At 45.5% G+C, this 14571-nt stretch overlaps 1 protein-coding gene across 1 annotated transcript in view; it reads left to right on the forward strand.

The window, feature by feature from the left end:
- The first annotated feature begins 14132 nt into the window (after positions 1-14132).
- Positions 14133-14571, forward strand: part of LOC138514506 (olfactory receptor 5AR1-like) — a 69778-nt gene continuing 69339 nt past the window's right edge. Inside the window, exon 1 of the mRNA XM_069629979.1 lies at positions 14133-14339. Coding sequence (XP_069486080.1) covers positions 14133-14339 — 207 coding nt within the window. The remainder of the gene's footprint in view (positions 14340-14571) is intronic.

Raw genomic sequence — 14571 nt, forward strand, 5'->3', positions numbered from 1 at the left:
CAACAATGGATTAACCAGGATGGTTATGCTCAATTCCCTACAGATAGACCCCGCAAGGGGCCACCCACGGGCGACAATCGGAAACTGAGCCCCTGCAACCCACAAACGTGGGCACAATTTAAGGAACATTAGGTAAGACATGGCACTTGAGCCATTTATCTCTGAGCCTACAAGTAAGGCTAAATCCCATCATCAATAATACTGATTTCATACTCATATACAACACTTGACCTCCTCTTTATCCCCTCTACTTTCTTTTACCTGTATGAATATGTCCAATTGTCACCAAATGATGTACCTTCTATGTTGCATGAATAACATTTGATCACCTTACTTGGTATGCCCATGTAATTATGATCACCAATGCCACAATATATTGTCAATTTCACTGCACAAATGTTAATGTTTAATACTCCCAGCTTTGATAAAGACCCGGAGGTGTCGAAACACATGTCGGCTGACAAAACAATAACCATGACACAAAAAATTAAAACTTAAGAATATCATAAAACCTTCAAATATCAAGTGTCTTTAATGATTCTAAGCGCAAGGTGAACGGGACAAATACAATTTCAACTGAAGACATGAGGTGTGGGCAACACCTCCACCACCGGCAAGCTCACAGCGCAAGCCCAAAATGAAAGCAACTAAGAAAAACATTGAGGAAAGCGCAAGTCGAGTCTAAGCATAGTGCCCAAACTACACGAACACTATATCCGATAGAGTTTCACCGATCTCCCTCTGCCTACTCTCCTCCACTTCCTTGTACAGTCCCTGGTAAAATCTTTTGAAGGCCTCATTAATCTCTCCCTGTGATCTCCATAGTTCTCCACACTTATCCGTGATTTCAGTGATCCCCACTCTGCTGTCCCCTCTCTTACACAACCACGCTTGCAGCCTACCCGGCTTGTTCCCTTGTCCATGTAGCTTCTCTGTGTACCTTGCATGACTTTATCTGCCCAATCTCTCCCAATGCTCCAGACATTCCTCTCTAAGCTTGGTAAGTGTATCCTCAGTCTTCCCAACCCCTGGGTGTGTCTTCTCCTCTGATTTTCTCTTTGATGCCTGCCAGACCCCTCTCCAACTCTCTCTGTATCCATCCTGATTTTGCTATTGCAGCTCCCCGGATCACAACCATAAAGGCCTCCCACAAGGTCCCATCACCTCTTACACTCCCCTCATCGATGCCAAAGTAGTCTTCTATCTGCTGTGCCATTCCATCCCAGAAGGGCCTATCGCATAGGGCCTCAGCTCACAGTCTTCACGTGGCTATTGGGCCAGCTTATCATTCAGCACCCATTCTATAGTCAAGGGTGAATGGTCCGATAGGGTCCAACCCTCATACGAGGCTCCAACAAATTCTCCCAGGTGGTCGACCCCCCCGTAAAAAATAAATCTGTCCATGTGTGAACACTGTGCAATAGGAAAATTCTCTGTGGACCCCCATTATCCACCGCCAGCCCTTCTGCAGTAATAGCTCCTCCAACTGTCGGTCTAGGAAAAATGGACACCTCTCACGATGGACGGCAAACGCATTTTGGTGGCCGAAGGCCAACCGTCTCATGTACGAAACGATAGAAATACAGGTTTCTGAGTTTGACCAATGAACGGCCATTTTGATCTAACAAGGATCGCCATTTTGTTTTCTAACGATTGCTTTTTGCTTTCTGTTCAAATTGCTTCGCAGCACATTTCTGCTTACACTGCTCGACTGTTAACATTGTTGTCTGAACGTGAAAGGACAAGGCTGCAAGGCTAATAAGAGTTTGTTGAAACACAACGTAGGCAGCTCCGGAGAGGAATGCCCGGCTCCCTCCCGAATGTAGCCTTAAAGCAGAGCCACAGGGCATTTAATCATTTCACAGCTGCCAGCCAGTCTCGTTATATGGTAGAATATGCTAGAATAAAGCAGCTAAAGGCTTGAATTATGCTCTTCTTACGGCCTCCCTTTTCCGAGCCCTGTAGAGCGTGTCGGCTCCCAGGACACGAATAGCACCTCATAGATAGCAAGTTCTGGAATGTGACTCTTCCCCCGTATGTAGCTCGCTTACAAGAACAGAAGCACTGTGCTCTGTTCAACAAAGAAAAGATGTCTCTGCACTTGCAAGGTTGCATATTGTTACTAGAATAGATATTTGAAGGTGTCATATTCGTCGGAAGTGTCCATCATCAAACCGAGTTCAAAGAAACCCAATAAAGGGGGGTGTTAAACATGTCACAGCTGATTGTATGAAATGCATTTTGTATATATATAACTGATGTACGTAATTCGCTCTCTTGCGTCCCTCGAGGTCTAGAGATGCACGTCGCGGGGCGTGAGACCGAGTTGGCAAACTGAGACTATTTGCTTTGCAATAAACTCTAGCTTTGGGAATACAACCTTGTGTCTGGTGCATCTATCGTGTGGTGACTTTCCATAACACGAGGGACCCCTAGGGGCCCCTTTCAAGATGGCGCCCGAATAGGGACCCTCCCCTACTTGTTCCATTGTGCACGTTGTAATTGATAAAGACGGAGAACGACAAGGACGGGACGATCGAGCTGGGATCAAGAGGTGTTCGGGGCGCCCTGTAGAAGTGATGAGAGATTCCTTTGCAGATCTGCACACATCTGATCCCTGATCGACGTATCTGGCTAGAGAACAAGGAGGCGAGGGTCCCGAAACAAGGCAGAAGCCAAGAAACGCAGACACAATGTCATTGGCTGCGTCAGTATACAGACGAATTGTGTCCTGGAGGACACATTGATTTATCAGGTGAGTCATACCCCGTTTCAAAATAATCCTGATATTGGTTGAGAGTTGACTTTGCAAAATCAAATGCCCTAGGTAAGGTTGATTAAGCAGGGGGAAGGTTGAAACATGCCTGGGGTATTGTCCACCCTAGCGGGGGTTTTCCGCTGCGGTAGACAATCTTTGGAAGATGGCCAAATTGCACCACCTGGGGGAACGCCGGCGTATGAGATGTATGTGAAGTATGGTGTGGGAGCGATAATATTCTGTGAGACTTGGCATAGGCAAACCAGAAAGCAACAAGACCATCAGTGGCCGATAAATGGTAGTTTTGAGATAGCGAGAATAGATAATTTGGAAAGGGTGTTGATAAGAAAGAAAGCGTGTCCCGCAGCATTTGATATCGTTAAGGACTGGAGAAAGGAAGCAATGCTCCGATTTAGAAGTAGAGCGAAGCATGCGCGCAGGCATAAATCGAAAGGTGAAGTAGCGGAAGAAAAGGAGGAGACGGAGTGGACTGAGAGTCTAAGGAGGTCAGGTAGACGTGACCAGTTGAATACAGAAAAAATATACCCACAACGAGAATTGAACATAGCAGATGAAGTGATGGAAAACATACTGATCCATACAAAACAAGGCCCGAGATCAGAAGCGAGGCCAAACACGTCAGTAACTATTGCTCAAGCCCCTCCCGTAGCTCAAACTCTCCCTCCCGTAGCTCAAGCCCTCCCACAGCCACAGGCCACACACATAACACTTCCTATTAGCCAAGCAGGCCCACAGCAGACACTCCCCGTTCCTATTGTCCCATCCGCACCTCCCGATTTAGATACAGACTCGGTACCGTCCATCCCTCCAGGGGTTGAAGTTGAAACCACGGGGGCAAGAGGCGGGACTGAACAAAGTGGATGCACAAGGGTAACTCGCAGTGCGATCAGCAAAGAAAGGAAGGTGGAATTGCAGCAACAGGCAGAAATGCATATATACGGGAATGATGGGACGGCAGCATTGGCTTTGATGTATGACTTCCGAAGAAGCAACGAAAGACAGGTAGTGTTGGAATGCATGGGTGAATATTTGGTGGAGAGATGGAAACAGTTAATTGGGAAATTACCACCGCAGCGATTGTTAGACTTAAATACATTAGTACGCTGTAGACAAAGAGATGAAGAAGTGAGGGAACATGTGTATGGACTTTTTGAGCTTAAAAACAAATTGGATAATGATTATGCTGAAATGTTTACTGCACCTGGGTAGGTAAGGATATCGGGAGAGATAGGAAGGAAGCGGTAGAGCCATATATACAGAGACGACATTCAATGTCATCAGTACAGAGGGGCGACAAATTGAAAGTATGTATACGAGAGGCCTTCAGAATGATGTCGGATCCCAGTATCCCCACAATGGAGATACATGAGATATTTGATGAATATTCCATGCCCATGAAAAGAAAAGCACTGCAGTTGATGGCTGAACATTTAATAGACAAAGATATAAAAAACGGCAAGGCCAGCCCACCCGAAATAATGGCAGTATATAAGAGAGCACTAGAGCGAGTGACAGGAGAAACAGCCCTATCACTTGATCTGGGAATATTATTACACATGAGAGAAGGGGGACATTCCCTATGAGGCATTGACGTCCTCAGGAGTGTCGGAAAAAAGACTCTCTCTGTTGTAGATCACGTTCAGCTTTTCTGGATACAAGACCATATATTTGATTCCCCGTTTTCCTTGTTTGCCCCATTCTCCTCTGAACTTGTAGGGTATAGTTTGAATATACTGCCGACGTGGCTGAGCCTCTCTGTATCTCACCCCCCTGTCTAGAAAAGGCAACAATCTTTTCCTGGTCTCTGAAGTTCAATATTTTGTCGATGATCGGCCGGGGTGGTGTCCCGGGGGTTTCGGGTCTTCTGACCTGTGCTCTATGGGCTCTCTCTACTATAAACACTTGTAAGAGGTTCCCTGTTCCGATCTCTTGGAACAGCATATTTTCAATAAATGTATTTCCTTTTGCAGCTGGATGCGCGAGCAGGGCAAGTGCTGTGTAGGTGTCCTCTGCGGTATCCCCACAATGGATCTCTGCATTACTCCTTACATTGTCCATGTGGCGCCCGCCATCTTGGTTTGGGCAGGCCTCTTCACCACTTCTCTATTCAGCCTGCCTAACTGACTCTCCGTTCTGCTTTCCAGTTTCAGAAAGCCTGCTTCTGACGCCCGTGATGCCTCACTTTCCGTTTCAGCATTGGATTATCTCGGTTAGACGCAGCGTAGTTTATCTAGTTCAGATTCATATGGGAGCACGGAGCGAGACACGTCTTGCTCACATCCCTGCTGGCTACGCTCCCCAAGAAATGAATCATGTTTGTGCTTTTTCACAGTTTGAAGAAGACATATACCCAACTGGTGGGAAATTCAAAAGTGCAAAAAACAACGACTAAATGGCATTGCAAAAAACAGCAAAGAAATGCCTACGAACACACCTTAGCTAGCGTCCCTGAACAGTTGAGGAAAGTGACAGTTTGATGCGCTCGAGCGCCTGCCAGGAATAGGTGCGAAGTGGAAGAGGGAAGGTAGGGGTGGGCCAGAAGAACCAACGTACGTGACTACCTGAAGTTGGAGAGCGTTACTTGTAGTCCCCTTAACTTTGTGTCCTTACAGGGACGTGAACCAGTTCGGCATTTGCACAAATCCACTAGTGCAAAATGCCATCTTTGAACTCGTGAGTTGTCGAAAATGTAATTCGTGTGCTGGTGGATCAGTTCAAATGTCATTAGCTGGCATCAAAGCAACATAGCTAGTTTGGCCACTTACTGGTTGCTCCCAGACCGACGCTGCTGCGAGCCCCGTGGCCACAGACCTCTCGTTCTTACCGCTCTCAGCAGGTGGGCATTTCATGTGTTTTTTACGTGACAGAGTTCAAGGTGTACAACCACAAATCAAGTGTATTTTATTGTCGTTTCTGTAATTATAAGGGACATAGCAGGCAAATGTAAGTTTTTCATCCCTGGCTTTCCATGTAGTTTTATTTTGAGGAAGGATTGGACACCGTTCGTCCTTTTTATTTTTTTTTTTACCAGCCATACCACCACCTCGGTAAATAACACTCAATTTTAACCTTTGGAATTTTCCAGAAGCATTCTCATCGGACAATCTGTGGGACATACAAACCGATATAGCCTGTAGATTAAGGAGGCCACATTCCAAGCCTGCAACCAATTACTAACGAGCGCCCAGCAGCACATGTACTATCAACTGGCTTGTGCTTCGTACCTGCAGCCAATTCCCCACAATGGCACAGGCGGATATATATACTATCAAAAGGCTTGTGCATACTATGTTATGGCAAATACCAAAAGAGGAGTGGGTATCAACACCCGGAAGTACGAACACTTATCCATAAAAGCATATCCTGCATACACTGTTAATGCCCTAAGGTCTTTGTTCATTTTCTTGAAAGAGAGGGGGTAATCACAGCTTTTCAGACCGTGTGCTCGGGCCATACTGGCCGTTTTACGCCTATAAACGTAGTTCAATTCTCTGTGCCTGGGCCTTTAATTCAGTCTTCAGGACCAATAATGCCTAGCATGGCCCAGAAACCAGCTTAGTTATCCAGCTTAATTATAAAATTCGAATTTTGGCAAATCCATTGCAGGCAAATACTATGTCGGATTGCAATAATGGCTTTTATAAATCTTCTCTACCAACATGCCGATGTCTATCCTTGACCTTATCCTTAACCTCTCCTTGTTTAAAACTGAACATTCTACCCCCCAATAGGTGGAATGTTCGAATAACAGTGCAGCCCTTACCCTCAGGCTCTCGGGCCATACAAGCTGCTATTGCTCTACACATTGTTATTGCTCTCCTCACCTCGGGCCAGGCCTATTACTTGTATGGAGGAAATTGGCAGCCAATACAGTCCTTATCAGTGGGATTTAATACTATATTAAGTACAGGAACACAATCATTTTGTGTGGAAATATGTTTTAAGGATATGATCATAAGTGTTTAATAGAAAAAGCATGATGTTATATATGGTACAACATTAATTGGCAATGGCAGCTAAAAGGGTGCTCATTTACAGTATTTTCTGACATTTGTATAGGTTACATAGTTGTCCAATTACAACCTACTTGTCAGGAACAGGAGCCCATGAAAAATGTTTCCAATAGTTTCTATTGGATCCAGTTGCTAAAATATGGGTTTTTGTAAATCTCCCAAATTGCTATGAAGGACATTTCCATGGTGTATATATTATTATATTATCATTATGAGTTTGGCAGTAAAGATGGCGGTTAATTACGTCTATTACCGTTTCCACCGTGGTGTATGGCGGTATGTCCACCGAATAATGAGCAGGCAGGTGCGCAACCATTACTGCAGAAAAACACAATGTCAAAGTTGATTCTGTTGAAAATCAACAGAATTACGGTTACCGCCATACGTTTGGTGCTAAATCCGCCAGCGGAATTACAGTCGGCAGAATTACTGCTACATGGAAATAGCATGATTGCTGGAAAAGGAAGCACTGCGGCTGCCATCTTTAGAAACATAATCCATTCAAAATCTATTTGAAAGGAGTGCCATCCATCCCCAGAGAAAAGGCCAATCATGTTGGTAGGGAAAGGCAGCGTTCAGTGCAATGGGACACACAAGCAACATTCATCCCACCATACATGGGCACACAAGACCCTGTATGTGAGTGATGGGCATGACTCCAAAGTCCAAGCAAGGCACAACTCCCACACTGACCATGTGCAGGCACATTAACCAAGGCAGTAAACCTCCATACTGGAATTATATCTCCCTGGAGGCCTAGTACCATGTGACACCATGGTACACACAATACATGTCAACACACCTTGCACATGTCCATCAAGGTATTGATATACGCTTTCATGTCTCCCAACAGGTACACAAGACTCCAGGAACCCTTGGAAGGTGCCAGTACCTCCAGCACACCTGCACCATCAAGCGGTAAAAGGTCACAGGGTAAGCATCGGCCAGAAAGGAGAGTGTACCAAAAACACACCAGTCCAAGGGCAGATTAGTAGCTACCTCCATGGGCACTAGCACACTGGCCACAATTGCACAACCTACTTCGGCCATGATGGAGGCTGCTGCTCCACCTGCAAAGAGGCACCTCCTACCACTGCTGGGGACTCAGAAGACAAACAAAACCGCCCAAGTGCCGAAGACACACAGGCAAGGGCCTATCCCACTGCACCCGCTTCTACCGTGCAGCCCGAGTCTGCCTACACTGAGTGCAGTCCTAAATGGCTCGAGTGTTAGTCTGTCGTCCTTCATGATATGTAGAAGTGTTTGTGTCGGAAAAGGGGGTTGAGGGTAGAGTGTTTGAGCATCCTACGTGGTAGGTTGGGGAAAAGGTGTTATGCAGGATTATAGCCCTCATACTAGGGGGTTGGGTAAATTCAGAAGAGTGAGATTGATAGGGGTTATGGAATGAACGAAAATGACCAGAGTTTTTATCGTGACCTGAACAGGGGGGATTGTGGGAATGGTAATGTTTTGTCAATGCAGTATACTGGGGTTTTGGGAAAGAATAATCGGAGAGACGTGAAGAAGAATGACTGGGAGTATTCAGGTAGAAAACAGGGAAGCAGGCATGCTGGGGGATGTGGTTTCTAAGTGGAACAGTGTGTCTTATGGATTCACCAGATGCGGAGGCGATGGTGGATGCTCGAAAAGGAGGTTCATTGGGTGGAAGGGAGGTTTAGTTGATAAAGCCAATAAAAGCCTCAAGGACCTTGTCTTTCTTGTCCCTTTCGCTGGTATAGTACCACGTCTCACCTGGGGCATTCCCTTGAGCATAACCCCAGGGTTCCCCTACCCAGGAGATCCTCCCTCGCTCGCCCACCCGCAGGGTTGGGATCTGAGAGTGCCAGCCCTTCCCTGGCCACCTGAAAAGGGGATTCTCGAGGTTGCTGGGGAGAATATCCTCAGGTTTCTCACAGTCAGCCACCCCTACCTGAAGATCAGTGGCTAGCACACCGCCAAGGCGTTCAAAGCACAGCACGACTCGTGCTCCCATGCCCACGCAAAAGGGGGACAAGAGAAAGAAAGAGATGGCAGACTCACACATGGGACAGACCGTGGGTGTGTGAGGTGGGTGATGGCATTGGGGGTGAGGGTGTGGGGTGTGGGGTGGGTGGTGGAAATGGGTGTGAGGGTTTGGGGTGGGTGATGGAAATGGGTATGAGGGTTTGGGGTGGGTGATGGATTTGGGGATGAGGATGTGGGGTGGGTGATGGAGTTCAGGATGAGTGTGTGGGGTGGGTGATGGCGTTGGGGTGAGGGTGTGGGGAGGGTTACGGCATTGGGGATAAGGATGTGGGATGGGTCCTGGCATCAGGGATGAGGGCTTGGGTGATATGATTGGGGATGAGGTTGTGGGGTGGGTCAGGGCGTTGGGGATGAGGGTGAGGGGTGGGTGGTTTCTTTGGGGGGAGGGGTTTTCAATTCAGATTAAAGCACTGTTGAGTCAAGTCAATGTTTACAGTGTTTATTGAATGGTAGTGATGAATGTGAATTCAGTGAAGTGTCAAAGTAGCATGAGTGGTGCATATGTGCAGATTCAAAAATAGTTGTCCATGAGTTCCTGGCGGACAATGCAACCTTCCCTCACCTCCCAACGTATGTCCTGAGGTGGCCTGTTTTCACCTGAAATGTCTTCATCATCAGAGCCAGGCATTTGAATGTCCTGTCGTATGCACATGTTGGGCAGCATAGCACATATCAAAATGATTTTACCAACTTTCTCAGGGCTGTACATGAGTGCACCACCTGTTTGGTGGATGTACTTCAATCTAGCCTTAAGCAGTCCGAAAGAGTGCTCAATGCAGGTCTTGTTCCTCCTGTGGGCCTCATTATAGGCCATCTCTTGCGGTGTACCAGGGTTCCTCACAGGTGTCGTCAAACAGGGCAACTGCGGATAGCCTGAGTCACCTACAAGAAATAGGATGTACAGTGTTAGACATGGCCGTTTGTCTGTGGAGGTACATGTATGTTGTCCTATTGTGCTGGTGGCCTATGTGCGCTCATCTGTGCATGTGGATGACTCACATTGCATCGATTGTAGTGGGGGGAATTGGCCTACAGAGTGCACTTGCAGTCATTTACAGTGTGTGCAGCATCATTCATCTATGCACTGACATCACCCATGCTGTTGACACTATGGCATTGGCAAAAGGCCATGCACAGCCCTATGACCATGCATTGGCAGGGAATGGCTTTGACAGGAGCCTTGCTTGGTGTCACTAATTGTGTGTCTGCTACCTTTCATGTTGTATACGAAATGATTCTTTCCCAATTTATTGTTAACGGGAGATAAGTGTCACAGACACAGACACAGAGACAGAAAAAGAACTCGACAAAATATGGGTGACATCCAACTTCCACTCCCTTCAGCATCTACTGGAGTTAATCAAAGAGTCTCTGGTCGACATCTTGTGTGTCTGCCCCTGGTGTAAAGCATCCAATGCTATTCTACAAAGAGGTTTATGCTGGGCCTTCATCAGGACAAGAACTGATATATGTTGGATTCAATACGTAACCCCTGGTGAATGTACAGATCCAGTGTGTTGGAAAATAACGAAATAAAAATTGAAATGAGGCTTAATGAGCGGTCCACTCCATTTACTGACCCATTGGCATCTCTATGGTGTTACTAACCTTACATTGAATGGTGCTCGAGCCTGCATCTTGAAGTGTAAATTAACCTCTGATTTCACAATCGCTCATGTAGTCTGGGAAATGTATTTGTTGACCATGGCCCTGCAAGAATACAGGTTTATTTGTACAATAAAGGGGCATTTATTTGCTGTGCAACGTCTCTGTTGTGCACAATCACCTGTTTTATTATTATGAAATTGATTTATGTTTACTGACCTGACCAGCAATGGCAGTGTGCACTTCAACATTTATTTGATGGCTGGGCAGGGGGGTGACTCAAATCTGTGGGAGACACAGTGAAACGTCCGTTGTTAACTCACACATGGAGGCTAGTAAATGCACTCATTATTATTATTTTAACTGGTTATAAAGCCAGTGCGTGCTAACTCAGGGGAACTGATGCCCGAGTAACTGATGCTTTTGACAGGTAAGTAGACTGCACTCACCTCTCATACCACGGTCCCTGATTCGCGCCATCTAGGCATGCTGCGTCATTGTTGATGGAAGCTGAACCCAAGCCGACGCATGTTATGATCTATCAACCCTCCGTAGTCTGCCATGTGACTATGTACATGCGCACAAAAACTAGATACTGTTCAATGTGCTCGGCCATCTTTGAAGAGGCTGGATGTAGTGGCTTACAAGGAAGCATGAAATTCTTCCCCGTGAAGGTCCGCACATTTACAAATTTCGTTTATTGCATGTCATGTGAAATTGCTCTGAATAATTCAATGGTGGTTACCAAAAATGTTTTGGTCTCAATTAAATCTGTTTCGACTTATCAAACAATTTATATGGATAATTCTGATGTTTGGGACAAAAGCAATGGATGCTTGCTAAACTTGGAGTGCGCATTATCATACAGTGCATGTGGATCATTCCATATTGTGAAATAGTCATTTAAAGAGGTAAAGTCAATGATATTGATAATTGTGCTGTCCAGGAAGATCACATTGAATGCTTACATAGCTCGGAGTGTGCATATTCATACAGCACGACTGGATCATAACATACGGACCATCTGACACATGATTAGTTATTTTGGTATAGTAAGCCCCAGTGACAGGCTACCACTCATGGAAAGGTATGTTAAAGAAACAGTGCCAACTCAATGCTGGTGTTTAAACCGTGTCACACAGTGTCCAGTTTTTTTAATCCATTTTTGCCTTAAAAATGTGACTCAGTTCCCACCTATCGGATGATGTTTGATGGATTGAATTACAAACCTGATTAACTCCGTGTGTTTATGGTTTTTTAGTGTGAAATGGTCCACTATTGGGCTTCTTGTTTTTGAGGCATGGCCGATGTTCACAGATTATTTGTCTTATCTCTCTTTTCGTTTTACCTACCTACGTGAATAGGGGCAGTTCACAGGGACATTTGATGCAGTATACTGCTCATGTTGTTTTGCAGTTAGTGAATTCTTTCAGTTCCCACTGGAGGTCATATCATTGAATGCTTGTCATGTTTTTAGTCAGGGGACAGACTGAGCACTTACCACATTTATGGTATCCAGATAGCGGGGGTAGAGATTAACTTTTTTGGGTGAAAATTCATAAATGTGCACTTATGGACTGCTTTATATTTTTGGGTTTCTTGAAAGCAAACCTGGGTTTGTTGTGGTTGAAGTCCTTTGTTACCAGAATATTTCAGTGTTTAAGAATCACTTTTCCCAGTCCATTACTGATGGGGCTATAAATTGTGACAGAAGTTATTTTGTCTTCTTGTATAGTTCTCATTTGTGTTGGGAGACATATATCTACGTTTTGATGTTTCACTCTCCTATTTGCATCTAATATCACAGATGTAGGATACCGTCTCGCACCCAGTCTTGCGGTCAAATCGGCACTGTGTTTGTCGAAGTCTATCTTGGAGGAAAAGTTTCTTTTAATCTGTAAAAATTGCCCATAAGGCAAATTGTTTTAAGGGCCTGCAGGGGAAAGCTTCGATAATGTAGTAGCATGTTCTTGTCTGTCGGTTTACGGTATAAGCTAGATTTGATTCACCCTTTGTTGCTTTTTAAAAGAGCGCGGTCCAGGAACGGTTTTGCATCTTTGTCCTAGCTCATGGTATACTTTAGATACTGGTTTCGTGAGTTCAACCAATCTTTAAAACTCATCAGGAGGTCTTCCGTGCCACACCAGATCACCAGGATGTCATCGATATATCTGTGCCAAGATGAAATATATGTCTTGAATGGGTTGTTCCCTGAAAAAATGAAGTATGACTCAACATAGCCCATGTTTAAATTGGTGATGTCTCAGGCGAATGTTGCGCCCATGCTTGGTCCATGGATTTGTTGGTATAAATCTTATATAATCAAAAAGAAGTTTTTGGTAAAATGTAACTGCACCGTGTTTTTGGCTGAATTACTGCCGATGTTCAGCAGTAATTAAGCTGTATTTCCACTTCTAATAAGTGGAAATACCATTTATGTTTCTGGTGGTAATTCCACAGACGGAATTGGCTGTGGTGCTAATTCCGCCATATCTTTGTGGTAATCCCACTGGTGGTAATTTCACCAGTGGAATTAGCACCAATTTTCGGGAAAGCATAATTCGGTGGAGCGTTAAAAGTGGCGTTAATTCAGTTACTGCCACTTTATCCACTTACTGACAAATTTGTAATGAGGCTCATTGTGTATATATATATATATAATTTTTGTTTAACTGCGTCTATACTTATTCAGTTCTTGCATTTCCAAAAGGAACATTATGGAGGCAGTATGGGTAAAAAAAAATAAACTCTTATGATTTCTAAAGGAACCATAACTGTATCAGCATCACCATAAAATAATCATAACCTGGCCCCCACCATTGTATTTATTTATTTTATTTATTGAGCATTTGTTAGGTGCCTTATACAACAGAATTGTGTTTCAAAGCGCCACATGGCGAAATGGGACGGGAACAGGGGGAAAAAAAACACAATGGCAAAAACAGTAAAATAAGTCATGGTCCTACTAGACCATGTGGCATTCGGACATGCAAGTGCAGTGAGGAGAAGTGCAGGAGATAGGCAGGGAGAAGGGGACTGGGCACAGGAGTGGACAAGTGCTGGTGTAGGGCAGGGAGGGAAGTGCTAAGGGGAGCCAAGGAGAAGAACCTCAGGCTAAGTGCAAGTGCAGGCGACTCCCAAGGGTGGGATGGAGAGCTGCCAAACCGGGCCTCGCAAGGGCAGTGCAGTAGGGGGAGGGTACTGGTATTGACTGGGAAGAAGGGCCTGGGATCCTGTGAGATTCATGAGGATCAGGCCACCAGTCACAGTGGCAGTGGGATGATTAAAAGGGAAGGGAAAGAGGGAGAGACGTAGTGAACAGCAGGGTTTTGAGCAGTTTCCGGAACTTGAGGAGGTCCGGCTCAAGTCTTAGAGGGGCAGGGACGCTGTTCTAAAGGGAGGCGCTAGCCTAGGCGAGATACCTGCCCCCCCGCCCTCTCTCTGCTTGGAGAAGCGTTTGACAGTGTGGTGTTAGAGGAGCATAGGGCTCTAACAGGGGAATATTTCGGGAGGTAAAGTTGGATATATCGTGGTCACAGGTCCCAGAAGGCCACATGGATGATTCAGAGGGTCTTAAATTGTATCCTTGCAGCCACCGGGAGCCAGTTCAGAGATGTTAGGGCTGGAGAGATACAGTCCCTGGGTTTGAGGCCAAGGATAAATCCTGCAGCCCTATTCTGGATTAGCTGGAAGGGGCGTAGTGAGGAAAGATGGAGATTGAAAAAAAGACTGTTGCAGTAATCCAGCCTAGAGAAGACCAGAGCCCTGGAGACATTGAGCTTCTGGGGGAAGGCGAGGTAAGGAAGAATGCCCCTCAGGATGTGAAGCTGGAAGTGGGACTTCTTAGTAAGGTCCATGATGTGAAGGGTGAAGGAGAAAGCAGAATCGAAGATGACCCCAAGGTTTTTGGCCTCGCAGTATGGTGGGGGTAGAGGGCCCAAGGAGGGTGACCAGAGGGTAGGAGGAATGCACAGCTCATGACATCTCTCTATCTGGTAAGTGTAGCTTCTTCTTGGGTCCTCACATGAAATGTAAACAATATTTTTATATTTATGTATTGTTGATTTATATGGGGACAGCCGTAATAAGCAGTTGCTTCATGTTGTCGGGAAAAAAAGCCTATAGTTCAGGAGTAAGTGCAGCTAAATG

The sequence above is a fragment of the Ambystoma mexicanum genome, chromosome 12 (genome assembly GCF_040938575.1).
Source record: "Ambystoma mexicanum isolate Mex_15411 chromosome 12, UKY_AmexF1_1, whole genome shotgun sequence".
NCBI lineage: Eukaryota > Metazoa > Chordata > Amphibia > Caudata > Ambystomatidae > Ambystoma > Ambystoma mexicanum.